Source organism: Babylonia areolata, chromosome 20 (genome assembly GCF_041734735.1).
Source record: "Babylonia areolata isolate BAREFJ2019XMU chromosome 20, ASM4173473v1, whole genome shotgun sequence".
Classification (NCBI taxonomy): domain Eukaryota; kingdom Metazoa; phylum Mollusca; class Gastropoda; order Neogastropoda; family Buccinidae; genus Babylonia; species Babylonia areolata.
This window is the reverse complement of record NC_134895.1, coordinates 17,073,525-17,091,024: the sequence shown is the minus strand read 5'-3', so window position 1 is coordinate 17,091,024 and position 17,500 is coordinate 17,073,525. Positions and strand designations below refer to the sequence as shown.

At 44.3% G+C, this 17,500-nt stretch overlaps 1 protein-coding gene across 7 annotated transcripts in view; it reads right to left on the bottom strand.

Annotated features, from left to right (window-relative positions):
* Positions 1–1,646: 1,646 nt before the first annotated feature.
* The window catches only part of LOC143295262 (uncharacterized), a 211,488-nt gene continuing 195,634 nt past the window's right edge, over positions 1,647–17,500 (bottom strand). For all 7 annotated transcript variants that reach the window (XM_076606847.1, XM_076606849.1, XM_076606850.1 and 4 more), the window contains one exon: positions 1,647–5,353. In XM_076606847.1, the coding sequence (XP_076462962.1) occupies positions 4,885–5,353 (469 nt within the window). In that variant the 3' untranslated portion in view covers positions 1,647–4,884. The remainder of the gene's footprint in view (positions 5,354–17,500) is intronic.

The following is a 17,500-nucleotide window of genomic DNA, read 5'->3' as shown; positions in this document are numbered from 1 at the left end:
GTACATCTTGAATGCCTCTCTTACTTTTACCCACAGGGGTACATCTTGAATGCCTCTCTTACTTTCACCCACAGGGGTACATCTTGAATGCCTCTCTTACTTTTACCCACAGGGGTACATCTTGAATGCCTCTCTTACTTTTACCCACAGGGGTACATCTTGAATGCCTCTCTTACTTTTACCCACTCATGTAGAAAAGAACACAATTAAAAAGTGGTGATGGGTGATGGAATTAATCAAGAATTGGGATAAAAAAAAAAAGAAAAAGAATTACTGAAAGCATTCTTTCAAGACAACGTCCTTTAAAAAAGAAAAAAAAAACCCATTTAGTCAACGTGAGCCTTACAACATGTTATTAGTACACCCATTTTACAATTGAACCCAAACTCCCCTTTATATCCACTAATCCTAACTCATTTCCGTGGGCAACTGAACAGCTTCCATTCCTAAATCATTTGAACCTTTTCGACCTGCTGTTACTTTAAGGAAAATCATTCTATGTCCATCTCTTCTTTAATTAAAGTTGATTAATACCCCTTCAGTGCCAGGGGGAAAACTGTAGAAAGTGGTGTTTCAGGTCATAAAACATTATCCAAAACAGTAAGCCTAAAACTGAGAAAATGTTCTGGAGATATAACACTCTAAACGAACTGTGTGAATTTTCAGCCTTCCAGAGCTATTTCTCTTATTTTCTGATGACGTCATCGGTGACGTCACTATGCACCTACGTAATATGTTTACGGCAGTCAAAGAGAGATGGCTGTACTAGGACATACTGTAACCGCTGCAGTGGTTAATCAATTGAGACACATGGAATACCAAGGTCAACACGTGAACACTATTTACATCAGAATCTGAAGAGACACTCTGTTTTCATGGGCAGCTACACTTTTTCGACACCGTCCTTTTTGGGGGTTAGGGGGTTGGGGGTGGGGGTATTGTGGTTTAACGTCAATCCAAAATTCCTATTTCATTGATTTTCGATTGAGACTGTGTTCATAACAATACAGTAAAGCCATCGTCTTTCATTCTTCCCTTCTCTTGTCTCTGGAGGATTGGTAGCGGACGGGAGATAAGAGAGTGCGTGAGTGAGTGAGTGTGTGTGTGCGTGTGTGTGTGCGGTGTGTTGTGTGCGCGTTTATGTGTGTGTGTGTGTGTGTGTGCGCGCGCGCGTTTATGTGTGTGTGTTTGTGTGTGTGTGTGTTTCTAGTCCCCCGACCCCCCCCCCCCCCCCCCCCCCCCACCCGCTGCCCTGTGACACGTTTATTACTGGGAGTGATAGTTCAGTCCTCAATCACAACGCATTCTGGCAAGATAATGGCATTACCTTGATTTGATTGATATGTCACTGTGTACGTGTGTGTGTGTGTGTGTGTGTGTGTGTGTGTGTGTGTGTGAGAGAGAAAGAGAGAGTGAGAGAGAGGACTCGAAAAAGCATGCTGACGTCTACAACTGAACTTTGGCTCTGGCAGAGTGAAGCGCAGGTGTTAAGCGTGGATCCTCGATGAAGACACGTGTAGCAATTCACTGCATACAAAATCTTACAATCTGGGCTCCTGTCAACCAGATGAAGACCACAATTACATTCATATACAGCCACAGAACTGTTTAGATGAAAAGCCTTTTTTATCCTTTTAAAAAAAAAAAATTCAAATTTATTCATTTACTGAACTCAACGAAATAATTTCCAGTGAGAAAATAGCGAACGAAGCAGTGCACACAAGATACAGTTGCCTCCCTTGTACTGAGAACGGGCAATGCGACAGAGAACACGTTTTCCCAGTTGGAACAGAACAGTGCGTATGATACGACGGATTTTCTTTTCTTTCTCATAATGTATGTCGAAATTATTTGATGTATACGAAACCGTGTGAAGCAAAAACTGTTACAAGTTAATAATAATCACAAAAAAGAAACAATAGTTACCATGGTGGAAGATATGATTTGTGCAGATCAGGAGAAAGAGTCGGAGATATATTACCTTGTGATTTCAGTCAAAAACTTTAGCTGGGGTCCTATACATATTAACATTTTCCCTTGCCTTGCATACACTTCTGTTTTGCGTATTCTTACACTTACACCTTGGTGGCTATGTATCAACACGTGTGCGATTCTTCACATCGCCTTCTGTCTCTATATAATACAGAAAAAAAGTATAAAGTAAAAGAATCGAAATAATATATGCGGAGACTCTGGACGATGCTCCCTAGAACCATACATCATCAGATTTTGATACAGGCCACTTTCAGAAGTTCCAAGATTCCCTGCGTGCGTGTTATGTGGATATTTTCTGTCGAAACCTCACTAGAACATACCGGAGGTCTTGTTGTTGTAGCTGTTATTTGTTGTTGCTGTGGCAAGTCCTTCGCTATATGTCGGCGCTAGACATGCATGGAGACAGGCTGGCTGTAATCAGTTAACTGTACAAAACAAAAAAACAACAACAAAAAACAACCCAAACAAACAAAAAACAACAACAAAAAACAACCCCCCAAAAAACAAAACAAAAACAAAACAAAAACAAATGAGCACGAAAAATAGAGATGAAGCAGGCAATGGGAAAAAAAACCACATAATTATGATACGTCTTTCTAAGGACATTAATTATGATAAAAAAAACAAAACAAAAACAAAACAAAACAAAACAGTAGCCTATTCATGATAGCTTTTTGAAAAATAATCATTTTCTCGAACACTCCCCCCCCCCTTCCCCTCCCCACACCCAACTATTTATTATCATGGTAAGGTGTTGCTGTTTTTTTTTTTTTTTTTTTTTTTAGTAATTCTGCCGCCAAATTCATGTTGGTGAAACATAAATGAAGAAAGGCACCTAACCCCGCCAATTAAAAACAAAACCATGCTGTACAGTATCTACCTCTCGTTTGCAAATCCACACATCATGTTACAATTTCCACAAGGGGTGACGGACGCCTAACCCCTCACTCACACACACACACACACACAGGCCATGCCCACTGCACTGCACGGGCATCAAACTGCCAAGAACTGACACAGACACTTTTCTTCCAGACACCAGTCACCACGTTTCGTGTTGTTTTTTTTCTTTCTCCTTCTTCTCCAAACAACAAACAAACAAACAAAACCTACCAGTCACACAAAAGGTGAATACGCTTTATACAAGAAGTCAACAAACAACTGATCATGATCATCGTTCTCTTCATCAATCAAGCACACGAACATTCACCCCCCCCTCCACTCCAACCCCGACCCCCAGTGAATTCGGCGCTAAAAAGGAAATCACCATGTGGTCATCATGACGTCGCACAGACAGACCCCACATGTACAGCGTGGTAAAGCAAGAAACCATATGGGCAAAATAAATGGCAAGTTGAAAAAACAAAAACAACAACAAAAAAACACACCACACATCTGAAAACAATACATGTTGATGTATGTCTTTGATAACATGATACCTCAATGAATTTTTTTTTTTTTTAAAAGAAAGAAGTACCACATAACTGGAATAAAAGCAAAAAAGAGTACCATGCCCAAAACAGAGAATTGCTGCGAAGAGTTGGCTTAAAAAAAAAAAAAAAATCACATCTTGAAATGATGGCGACGATAGTGAAAGGTGAGACCATCTGATCCTGTGACGATGAAGACAAGGAAAGGAGACAGCTGAAGAAGCCCTGGTAGACAGGTTAGCATGGCAAGAAGCAGCAGCACAGAACAGGCACGTCCAACCCAAATCACAAGACACCACCAGACGACGCATCCGTCAACATGACCCCCATCCACAGGTTCCGATCTTGCAGGCCTCAAACTGTTGATCGAGGCGTGACGTGAGTAGATGTAAGTATGTACGTCCTCTGCACCACGCTAGGAACTCAACAGGCCTATCTGTAGCAGCAAAGACAGTTCAGACACACACACACACGAAAAAAATAAACCCAACAAAACTTAATTGTTTGACACGATCCGTTTCATGGTCCAATCGGAAGTCCTCTTCCGGACACTGGGAGCTTTCCAAAAAAAACCAAAAACGTGTTTCTTCTACGTGAAAAAATTAGGTAGCCAGCAGAACAAAGAACACTGACAGAAAGGATCCGTGGTGGAGTCCCAAAGCTGGTCAATCTCAGCTCCAAAAAGTTCTGCTGGTTACCTGATTTCCATGCATATACATGTAAAGGCCAGAACCAATAATCCTCCTCCCCCCCCCCCCCCACCAACCCCCCACGCCCTTCCAATCCTTCATTGCAAGCTCGCCTCGTCTGCTTAACAGCCCTGGCTGTTTTCGGTTTTTTTTTTTTCCAATCTGACATCATCCATCCACCACGTGAATCAAAGAGGGGTCGTTCACACCGCTTGTGTGATGTCAGACTCTTGGCAACGACGTCAGTTATGGCCGTTGGGACACCCGATTACGAAAGTACATGTGCCAAACGTCTGTCTGCGATGAGATGCTACCATGCATTAATTATCAGCGAAACGGAAACTTGAAAGAAAGGAGCCATCAGAAGAATGGATTTACACGGTGCCATGAATCAAGTGTACGGATTCCATGTGTCTGTTTGTTTCCCCCGTGAACCACGTCGTAGGGTGTGTGCATGGGAGTGGGGGGGGAAATACAGTCGTGTGTTGATGGCTGGGAGACAGAAACCCCGAACCAGGAAAGCTGCATGGATTACATTCAGCAGCTTTCCCTCGGTCTGTGTGGTGGTGGAGGTGGAGGATTACATCCACGAGACCACGATCACTGGGAGCGATGAGAGAGCACGAAAAGTAGTGGTGAAAGAAGAAGAAGACGACGAAGACAAAGAGGCGAGGACGAGGCGCTGGAAGGAGAGGTGGGGGAGGGGGTGGGGGGGGGGGGGGAGGAGTGGGGGGGAGCATTGGGGGGAGCGATAAGAAAGACTGGATGGGCTACATGACCACACAGCACTTGGGCCGCTTGGCCTTGTCCTTGTCCTGCTGGTCAGCCTCACAGTCACTGCCCTTGCCCCCCTCCCCGTCTCCCCCCCCTACCACCACCCTCACCCCGTCAGGGGAGGCCACCCCGTCGCTGCTGGCCTTGCCGTTTTCCCTCGGGTGGGGGTCCGCCGCTGGGGAGGCGTGGGCTTTGGCGGCCTGGGTGGGGGTCACCCTGTCTTCCGAGACGGCGCCCGGGTGCGCGCTGCTGTCGTTGGGCAGGGCGCCGTCCGCCACGTCCTTCTGCTGGGGGTGCTGGGGGGAGGCGCCCGTGGCATTGGCGGCTGCAGCTGCGCGTTCGGCGTCCTGGCGTTGCTGGTCCAGGTAGAACTTGTCCCTGACGATGGTGGCCTTGCTCAGCAGGTCCTCCGCCTCTCGGCTCAGGTCCCCTCCAGGCAAGAACGGGTTGTCACGGCTTTCCAGGCTGAAACCACACACACAGCAAGCAGGGAACTAGCTAGCAGCTTATCACACGGATCTGTTAAGGAAGGACACCAGGCTGGTGGTCATCTTCTCTTTGTGTGTGTGTGTGTGTGTGTGTGTGTGTGTGTGTGTGTGTGTGTGTGTGTGTGTGTGTGTGTGTGTGTGTGTGTGTGTGTGTGTTTGTCTCAGTTACATGGATCTGTCAAGGTGGAGACACAAGGCTGGTCATCTTCTGTATGTCTTTGTGTGTGTGTGTGTGTCTCGGTCTCTGTCTATCTGTCTGTCTGTCTGTCACACTTGCGTCAACGAAACGACACTGTTATGTTTTCCAAGTCGCGTCAGTAAAACACTGCAGATCATCCAAACCAGATTACAACGTCTGTCTGACAGGGGAACACAAAACTGGTTTAGCTTCTGTCTCTGTCTCGGTCTGCCTGCCTGCCTGCCTGTCTGTCTCTTTTATCCAATGAAACATCACTATATAACAACAACGACAATAATAATGATAATAGTAAGGCCACTACTGCTACTGCTACTACAACTACTAATATTACTACTACAACTACTGGACATTTACATTTTTTTCCCAGAAATACTGCTCAAAGCGTTGTACATTTCGTTCCTCCTCCCCAATTCTCAATATCCCCCACCCTATCAACCCTCTCCTCCCTACACACACACACACACACACACACACACACACGTGCACACTCGCCTACAGTACCTATATTGAACGCCCTCTAGACCACACATTCCTGCAACCCCTCCCCCCAACCCCCCCCCCCCACACACACACACACACACACGCACGCACTAATGCACGAACACTGACTCGCAAGTACCCCGTCACGCACAAATAATAATCCGGCAGCTCTCCCTCCTCCCCCCCCCCATCCCCCCCTCCAATAACAGTTAAAACAGACATTCGGAACCAGATAATATCAACACCAATACTAGACAAGAAAATCACTGTTGTTGTTGGGGGGGAAAAAGATGTGATTTTCAAAGCAGGCTCATTAAAAAGAATTAGGACTGTCATGCCAACAACGCTCAGCTGATACCACACACAGAAGACTGACATAAGGTTACACAGCAAAAAGTGAGAGCTGTATGATCAATGGTTTTTCCACTGCAAATGGGAAACCATTTTACAGCTTAGTCTTTTGTTGTGAAGGACTATTATGACTCTCAGACTAGGAGGGCAAGACTGTGCTGCTGGCTTTTTAGTGCTGCGGCCTTGGGGGTCATAATTATAAATGAAAATTTTTCACTTTTGGGGGGGGGTGGGGGGGGGGAGAAGAAACATGGGTGCAGGTCCTAAAGGAATTATGTGTGAGCTGTCAAAAATAAAAGCAGGTCTTACTGAATTATAGAAAGCCAGGTCAATCAAACACACACACACACACACACACACACACACACACACACACACACACACACACACACACACACACAGAGATAAATAATTGTTGGATACGGTTAACGTTTTCCAATTCTTTATTTTGTTAAAAGGATCTTTCCAGAAAGTTAGACACGGCTGTTCTTCCACTATACCAGGAAAAACAAACAAACAAAATCAACAACAAACAAAACAACGGAGATATGTTAACAACATTTTTTATGTATTTATCTATCATTTTATTTTATTTTAAAATTTTTTGTTATTTTTTATTTTATTTTATTTTATTTTAATTTTTTAAAAATTTAATTTAATTTTATTTCATTTTTATTTATTCATTTTCTATTTTTGTTATTTTTTTAATTTTATTTTATTTATTTATTTATTTTATTTTATTTTTCAAGGCCTGGCTAAGCGCGTTGGGTTACGATGCTGGTCAGGCATCTGCTTGGCAGGATGTGGTGTAGCGGTATATGGATTTGACCGAACGCAGTGATGCCTCCTTGAGCTACTGATACTGATACCAAACAACTGCACAGGATTTATCCCCCCGTGCAACGCGTGAAAGAAAGGACAGAGTTCAGTTATTATCACAACAGAAGACGCAACCAAAAGGAGAACATAACATTACACGATAATTCAAAGCCTACGCAGCTGGTTTTTTTTTTTTTTTTCTTTTTTTCCCCCTCCTCCTCCTTCTTCTTCTTCTTCTGCCAATTTCTTATTGATGGGTGAGCACCCTAACCCCCAACACAGACACACACACACAGACACAGACACACACACAGACATACACACGCACAATGAAGATATAATCAAATAATATTCCTTTGTTTGTATCCTCATTGTTATCACAGATAATGCACACACACACACACACACACACACACACACACACACACACAACCCCCCCAGAAAAACAGCATACTTGTGTATTTGCCTTCTAACAATCTTCTTTTTTTTTTTTTTTTCTTTTTCTAATTTGTGTTGTTGTTTTTCTTCAAATACCACTATTTCAATGAATCAGTTTCGAGAACAGCTCTGGAATTTGTTTCAATACTGCAACAATTTGAAAAATACATAATTGAAAAAGAAGTTCTCTCTTCACACACACACACACACACACACACCAAATATACCGCCATCCCTCTAGCACCATGGCAGAGAGCAAGCAGGGCAAGGCCGCACGGGTCACACAGAAGAGCACGATTAAAGGGAGAGCAAGCAGCAGCGGCAGCAGTGACGTTGTGCTCACATAGTGCTTTACGTCCCTTTATTTCTTTCTCTCTCTCTCTCTCTCGCCAGCTGAACACAGCGGGGGGGTTCTTCACACTTGGTTCTTTTTTTCCATTCTGTACTCTTTTTGTGCCCTAATTCAAATACACCCGATTGCTTCTGTTGTTTAGGTATCTCTCTCTTTCCCTCCCTCCCTCTCTCTCTGTCTCCCTCCCCCCCCCCTCTCTCTGTGTCTCTCTCCTCTTAGTATAGTTTTTTTTTAATTTTTAACATACACAGTGTATGCTTATGTGCGTGTGTGTGTGTGTGTGTGTGTGTGTGTGTGAGAGAGAGAGAGAGAGAGAGAGAGAGAGAGAGAGTGTGTGTTCCGGTTTTTTTTCCCCTATGTCGATTAATTAATGCTTGTGCCTCTCTCTCTCTCTCTGTGCGTGCGTGCGTGCGCGCGCGCGCGCGTGTGTGTCTTATTTTGTTTACCATGCTTATGACTTTCTGTAGTACTTGTATTCGCATACTATGACTTTAAGTAGCATTGTGTAGTGCATGCAGTGACATATATAATGTAGTATTCTGTAGTGTTGACCCTGTCTCAGGGCGGGAACTGGATGAAAAAAAAAAGCGCGCCAGTGCTTATCTGTTATCCTCGAAAATAAAGAATTTGTCTTGTCTTGTCTCTTTCTCTCTCTCCCTGTCTGAAAGCCTGTTCCCTTCATTACTTTTTACAATGATGATAATAATGATGACGTTTATTATCAGTAGTAGTAGTAGTAGTAGTAGTGGCAGCAGCAGCAGTACTAGTAGTAGTAGTAGTAGTAGTATTTGCCAACATTATCATTGTTGTTGTCCGTTCAGTTATCGTCATTGTTGTTTTTTGTTATCACAACTGAGGTCACGGATTGGCAGACCGTAAGAGCGGCATTGCCTAAGATTCTTATTCCTTGAGTAAGCAAATTTTGAATCTCTCTCTCTCTCTCTCGCGCGCGCGCACACACACACACACACACAGACACACACACACACAGACAGACACATATACACAGACAGACACAGACACAGACACACACACGTGAAGATGGGAAACCGGCTGAGAAGAAAAATGCTTCTTCTCCCACCAGACACAACACACTGTGTGGCCTGAAGCAAAGCGGCTTGCCCAGTCCGTTGACGGCTTCCTCCACCCCCCGAAAACGGAGTATGGCTACCTACATGGCGGGGTAAAAACGGTCATACACACAAAAGCCCACTCGTGTACATATGAGTGAACGTGGGAGTTGCAGCCCACGAACGCAGAAGAAGAAGACGAAGAAAAAGAAGAAGAAGGACTTCCTCCACAACACTATCCTCCTTCTCTTCCTCCCAACACCACTGACGCTCCCCAACTCCCACTGACCCCCCCCCCCCCCCGCCCCCCAAGATGTATACTACCGACCTCGCCCCACATTCCTCTTCATGACCCCCCCCTCACCTCTCCTCCTCCCCCCTGCCCCCATCGTTTTTTTTTTTTTTTTTTTTAATCAAGCCCCTGTATGTGGCTAACCAAGAGAGAGAGAGTGAGAGAGCAAGACAAACCTGACATTTTTGAATGATGATTTTGTAAGCACTGCCGCCGCTATGTCTGCTGCCTGTGGCAGTCCTCCCATGCCCCCCCCCCCTCCCTTTAACCCCCCCTCACCCTCCCCCCCACACCGCTCAAATCAAATCGACTCTCCTGCTTATCTGGCACAGTTATATCTAGTATGGTTAAGAAGTCGTTCTTTTCTTCATATACATACATATATATATATTTGTTAACAGATCAATATTTTTCAAATATATATATATATACATTTGTTAACCGATCAATATTTTACTGCTATTCGATTATTTGTTGTTCTTGATGCAGTGATTGAATAGTGTATGTATGTATGTGTGTGTGTGTGTGTGTGTGTGTGTGTGTGTGTGCATATGTTAGTGTGTATGTGTGTGTGCATATGTTAGTGTGTGTGTGTGTGTGTGTGTGTGTGTGTGTGTGTGTGTGTGTGTGTGTGTGTGTGTGTGTGAGGGAGCGAGCGACTGAGCAGGAGAGAGAGAGAGAGAGAGAGAGAGAGAGAGAGAGAGAGAGAGAGAGAGAGAGAGAGAGAGAGAGAGAGAGAGAGAGAGAGAGTACAGACAGATAGAAAGACAGACAGACAGAGAGAGAAACTGAGACAGCCAGGAACTGAACGGGTGGCGAGAACAACAGCAGCAGTACATCCCCTAGGAAGTCCTCAGTGTTCACGGGGACTGACTGATGTCATGACTCATCACTGGGACAAGGTCGGGGCTGGGCTGCCGTGCACACACGTCGATATAGTGCCCGTGCTGCCGCGGCCCTGCCCTGCCCTGCACTCGCGCACCCCCACCCCCCCCCCCCACAGCCCCCCGCACAGACACACACACACGCGTGTGCGCGAGCGCGCTCATGCATCTGAGCGTCAGACACTTGCGCGCAAATACACACACCGGAAGGGAGGGATACAACCACACATCCACCCTTTTCAGCACACCCACACCCACATCCCCCTACCCCACCCACCCACACACCTCTGTGCTCTCTCTCTCTCTCTCTTTCTCTCGTCACCCCGCCCCCCCCCACCCCCCCACACCCCTCACACACACACGGATGAGGGCCATCAAAGTGCCGCCTCATTCGTCATTCATGAGGAGAATCCGAGTTACTGTCCCTGACATTTTCGAGTTAGTTCAGAAGACCGTGAAAACTGGTGTACTGCAGCAACACAGAAATGCCACTGAGTAGAAAGACCTCCTAGAATTGCTGCTGCATTTATTATTATTATTATTTTATTTTATTTTTTTGGTATTTCTTTTTATCACAACAGATTTCTCTGTGTGAAATTCGGGCTGCACTACAGCGCCACCCATTTTTTTTGTATTTTTTCCTGCGTGCAGTTTTATTTGTTTTACCTATCGAAGTAGATTTTTCTACAGAATTTTGCCAGGACAACTTTTTTTTTTTATTGCCGTGGGTTCTTTAACGTGCGCTAAGTGCATGATGCACACGGGACCTCGGTATATCGTCTCATCCGAATGACTACAGCGCCCAGACCACCACCACTCAAGGTCTAGTGGAGGGGGAAGAAAATATCGGCGGCTGACGAGCCGTGATTCGAACCAGCACCCTCAGATTCGAATTCTCGCTTCCTACGCGGACGCGTTACCTCCAGGCCATCACTCCACATACGCATACTCACTGTACTGCAGATTTATTATTGAAGGGCCCTCGTAGTTTGCTTGTATTTTAAACCGGAAATCAAACTTTCATCTCAGCAAACCTGTTTCCTGGCCGGCACAGATTTAAACACTTCCTAAACCAGCAAATGGATTGGGAAACACGGCCGGGGTTTTGCAAATCACTAAACGTTGTCTGGAGTGAGGTAATAATAATAACAATAATGGTATATATATAGCGCTGAATCTTGTGCAGAGACAAATCAAAGCACTTTCGCACCAGTCATTCACACGCATGCATAACTCTAAAACTGGAGAAACTGAATACAAGGACGAGAGGCAGGAAAGGGAGGCTATTTTGGGAAGAGGTGGGCTTTTAGGCCAAGACTTGAAAGAGCTGAGTGCCAGTGGAGACTTGACGAAGTGAAAGAGGAAGTTCATTCCAGATGCAAGGTCCAGAGACAATAGAAAGAACGGCGGCCAACAGTCGAGTGTTTGAATCTCGTTCATCACGAGAGTGGTTGATGAAAGATTCATTGTGAGAAAGGACAGTGGAATATTTATTGGTGGTTTAATATATATCGATTGGCTTAAAAACACAATACACATACATACGGAACTCAACAATGATTTCGGGTTCATATATATCAGTCATATAATATCCTACTGTCGGAGTCCCAAACATAGCACACATCAGTTTCTCTTGTTAAGCACTGCAGAAAAGAAATATCCTTCTGTCATACTATTGTTATAGTGTGTCTGGCGCCTATGGTGGAAGCGTGGGATTTTCTCAGACACATTGCTCACTGATGGACCCCTCCTTCCTACCTCCCTACTCTTCTCCCCCCACCCTCCTTCCATGGCATCTATCCCCACCAACACTCCTCCCCATACCCTCTCTCCCTTCCCCCCCCCCCTTCACTTGGCCAAGTGCAGAGGGAGCAAGTTACCAAGAAATACTAAGTAAAAGATGGTATCTCCTCTGACCATTCTCTTCCTATCCACTCCCTTGCCCTCTTTCCTTTCCACTTCCATCACCCTCAACTCCCCCCCCCCCCCCGAACCCTCCCTCCTTACCCCCCATGTCGATATCTGGCAGGATGGCATCTGCCTCAGTGGTCAGTGAGGAGCATGGTATGGTGTGTTTATCATGAGCTGTTTAGAACAGAATCAGGGCTGGGCGATCTTCCCTTCCTCTTTTCATCACCTCCCCCCCCCCCTCACCCCTCCCGTCCCCTTCTCCTTGGCAGTGCCAGGTTCTGTGAGAAAAGTGCTGGATTTGCAAGTCTAGCACTGTTGGTCCCAGACTGGTGTGTTAACTTCAACCAATTGGGAACGCTCTGGGTCGGAAGATAGTTTGCATACGGCGCCAGCTTGTGAAGAGGATAAAAGGAATAGGCAAGTGGGGTTTCTTCCATTTTCCTTCCTTGGAGCAGGCCAGGAGAGCCAGAAGGTCAAGACAGTACCATGGGGGCTGTGAGTGTCAAACTAGCATCTATTTTTCGGACTTAGTTCAATGCTTGATTTATGGTATATTTGGTTTCTGTGACTAACACACTGGCTCAGTGGGATTGTGTTCTGCTACATGAGTATAAAGTGAACCCTGAAACGTTCAGGGCTGTGAGTAATGCTTGTACTGGTATTTTGCTTTGATGGCAATTTACTTTCTGGTTTTTGGAAACAGTCTGGAGTTTGTAGAATTGTGATGTTGTTTCACAAGAGCGTTGAGAGACCCTTTTTAGCTGATGTGGTATTTTACAGTTAATGTAACTGGAATATGTTGATGCAGATACCATGACTTGTGAGAGAGCATAGCCAGCATGTGTATGGCTTAATTGTATTTGAGGCTAGTGACTGAGGGAAAAGTGGTTAAAATACGCAATGTAGCCAATACATGACAAAATAGAGTTGTAGGTTTGGGGTATTTGGGTATCTCCCACACCCCCCTTTCCTGTTTGCTCCAGGTTGGTATTATGGTATGATGCTTGGATATCATGTTTGGGTTTACATGGTGTATCTTGGCTTACATAAATGATAATGTTCAGTAACATGTCAGTGGTGTGTCAATTGTTGACATACTGTGGGAACAATGTAAGCATTTAGTCACAAACACAGAGATTATGTGTGTGTTGCAACTGTGTAGAATGTTTTGGTTACAACAGCTGGACCTATTTTGAGGTATGACATACCTATTTTGTATGTTAGGTGGTGATGGTTATATTCAAGGTGAACAAATCTACAGGCTAACTGTATGTTCATGCTTTTCCATGTGTGTGCACATGGGTGATAATGCAACATGGGGAACATGTGTGACTTGTTGGTAGTTGTGATTACCATGTGCCGTGGTCATATGTTATATGCCAGTGGGGTAACACATAGCTGTATGTGTTCAATAAGATTTGAGACCACTGCATGAGAGGCAGTCATATGTTGATGCACACAGATTGCTATATATTTGCAAAATTATTTGGTAATATATGATTCCCATGTAATAATTTTACCAGTGAGATACTTTGCAGAGACAATGTACAGATTTGTTCAGTCTTAATGGAAACAGCTATTCCTGTAGGGTGATTTAACAGGACTTAAACACTGGGAGTTTGTAATTGCCTGCCACATACTTGGTGCGACAGCTATTATTCTATGGTGGTTTGACAGGAGTTAAACACTGGGAGTTTGTAATTGCCTGCCACATACTTGGTGCGACAGCTATTATTCTATGGTGGTTTGACAGGAGTTAAACACTGGGAGTTTGTAATTGCCTGCCACATACTTGGTGCGACAGCTATTATTCTATGGTGGTTTGACAGGAGTTAAACACTGGGAGTTAGTATTTGTCAGCCATATATTTGGTGCACATTATGTGACTGATTGTTGATGGTAAGCTAAATGAAGCTTGTTTTACATCTTTACACAGATCTCTTTGAGAAGAGAGTGTGTGGTTAGACACTGAGTGTCAGAATGGAGAAAGGTTATCTGTGGAATTGTTTAATTTGTCCAGACAACAATGACGTCCAGCATACGTGTTGGTATTGATTTAACCCGGGTTTTGATATTGTGTGTGTTCCAGGTGTGCTGTTAACGGTTAGAGAAATAAACACCTCAGTTCATCTTACCAAAAGACCCTGCTGTGGTACGAGGAGAGAGTGGATTGTGCACCTGTCTTCTGCCTGTTATCCTACCTATCCCTTCGTCCTTCTTCTCCTTCTTCCCCCTACACGCCTACCACCACCCCTTTAACACTATGTTGATATATATATCTAAAATTCAAGTGTCATATAAACACCAGTGAGGGGAGAGAGACAGACAGAGAGAGAGAGAGACAGAGAGACAGAGAGAGAGAGAGAGAGAGAGAGAGAGAGAGCGAGCTCAGAAGTGTTTTAATGAATACCGATCGGCCTTAAGCCACACTACACACATAGTACTCAACAGTGATTTCAGATATATATATATATATATATATCATATCATATCGTATCCAAGAGTCCTAAACATAGCATACATCAGTTTATCTTGTGAAGCACTGCAGATAAAAAAAAATATCAGTCCTTTATCATATTTGATATATATATAAAATTCAAGTGTCATAATTTGCTGAAGATTATATATAAACACCAGTTCGGGTGGGGGGGTAAGAGAGACGAGAGAGAGAGAGAGAGAGAGAGAGAGAGAGAGAGAGAGAGAGAGAGAGAGAGAGAGAACGCCGGAACGAACGAACCAAGACAGAGCCTTTTAGACAGAGACAGAGTCAGAGAGAGGATGAGAAATACAGACAGATACAGGCAAGACGATTTTTTTTTTTCCTACGCCTCAACTATTGTTATTTCAGCGACAAAGTCACACGTAAAGTGCTGCATGAAATATGAATGTCCTGTGACATCAGCACCCACTGACGGCGACATCCAGTTCTTGTCAGTTGTGATGATCGTGCCCGTCAAACGTCAGTTCACATGTTCACGGCATGAGACACAAGCCAGACCTTGCCGCTGGCACACAGTGAACAGACAAATGTGAATGTGGATGTGGATGTGGACGTGGTGCCGGTGTGTGTGTGTGTGTGTGTGTGTGTGTGTGTGTGTGTGTGTGTGTGTGTGTGTGTGTGTGTGTGTGTGTGTGTGTGTAGTGTTTGTGTGTAGTGCGTGTGTGCGTACGTGCGTATGTAGTGTATATGTCCCCATGTGTATGAGAGAAGGCACGAGTTCGTTGGATAATAATTATAACAATTATAATAATAATAAGAAGAAGAAGTAGTAAGAAGCAGAAGAAGAAGAAGTAGTAGTAGTAGTAGTAGTAGTAGTAGTAGTAGAAGAAGAAGTAAACAAAGAAGTAGAAGCAGAAGTAGTAGTAGTAGTAGTAGTAGTAGTAGCAGCAGTAGCAGAAGAAGAAGAAGAAGGAGAAGTAGTAGTAGTAGTAGAAGTATGGGCAGAAGTAGTAGAAGAAGAAGAAGAGGAAGAAGAAGAAATAGTAGTAGTAGTAGTAGAAGAAGAAGCAGAAGAAGAAGAAGCAGAAGTAACAGTAGTAGTAGAAGAAGAAGAAGTAGTAGTAGAAGTAGTATCAGTAGTAGTAGAAGTAGTAGGAGTAGAAGTAGAAAAAGTAGTAGTAGTAGTAGTAGTAGTAGTAGCAGAATCAGAAGAAGAAGAAGAAGTAGTAGTCGTAGCAGTAGTAGAAGTAGTAGTAGTAGTAGTAGTAGTAGTAGTAGTAGTAGTAGTAGTAGTAGTAGTAGTAGTAGTAGAAGAAGAAGAAGAAGAAGAAGAAGAAGAAGTAGCAGTAGTAGTAGTAGTAGTAGTAGTAGAAGTAGTCGTAATAGTAGTCGTAGAAGAAGAAGTAGTGGTAGTAGTAGTAGAAGAAGTAAAGAAGTAGTAGAAGTAGAAGAAGAAGAAGAAGAAGAAGAAGTAGTAGTAGTAGTAGTCGTAGTAGTAGTCGTAGTAGTAGTAGTAGAAGAAGAAGAAGTAGTGGTAGTAGTAGAAGAAGAAGTAAAGAAGAAGAAGAAGTAGCAGTAGTAGTAGTAGTAGTAGTAGTAGTAGAAGACGACGCTCACCCGCCTGACCTGCCTCCTAACTGACCCACTGCTGACATGATTTAGCCGATGACAACGTAGGTGGACCGGTCACTTCAATCAGCCAAACAACTGGTACTGGTCGAGCACAGAGTCTCATCACAGCACACTGAATCAGTTGTTGCTGAATACCATAAAGCAGGAAAACCACCACAAACACACACAGCACCACATGCTGTACAAACACACACACACACACACAACAAAGTCATACCCTCCCTCCCACACTTATACGAATGCACGCACTGCAGCCCGCACCCCACAAAACGATCCCAAACACAGCACAATCCGACCCGAATAATGCCTGTATAGTCCCTAAAGTAAGGGAGACAGGCTCTCTTATTCTATCTGCCATTCCCCCCCCCACCCTCAGCCCCAGCTTGCTAGCAAGCTTGCAGGTCGGGAATTCAGGCCAGCTGATAAACCGCATGAATGAAAAGGCTGCTGCTCTGGCATCTGCCTGTCTGTCTGTCTGTCTGTGTGTCTGCTGCACGGTGTAACCTTTGCCCCCCCCCCCCCAACACCCCCCCCCCCCAACTCCGACCTCCACCACCATCCCACCGCCACCGCAACCCCTACTCCAATTTACCCTATCGCCCAAGCGTTTTAACGTTACCGTACGGCCATGTTGCAAACACGAGGGTTGTGTTTTTATGATGATGCTCTTATCAGCACGTTGCCATTCCATTTTACCCATTCTGTTGCTGCCAAAGTTGAAAAAAAAACAACCCAAACCCACCAACAACAAAAAAACATAATTCAGAACTTGTTAACTTCCCGGAAGTAGTTTTATTCGACCACCTTTTAATTAAGCTTGGCAGCTGTAAACTTTGTATGCATGTGCAATTGAACTGGAAAACGGGATTAATCAGTCCGGTCCGGCGGCAGACTAAACACTGACCCACATTCAACACACTGATGCTGTGTTAATTAAACAGAGACAACGGAATCGCCGGAACCTCCATGTTGAAGCAATTGGGTTAATAATACTCTCTCTCTCTCTCTCTCTGTGATGTTTATTCACAAACTTTTTTAGTTGTAAGCCGTGCTTATCTATAGACATTCGAAGCGAGAACTCATGCTTATAGACAAATGTTTATAATCAAATGTTATGCTTATCTATCATAAGAACTTAAGCAGTGATAAATTATTATGCTTAAAAAACAAAAAACAAAAAAACTTTCGTATCACATTATCCTGTACCACCATAACAGAGCTGAACAACTGTACAATTAATACTGATCTCACAGAAG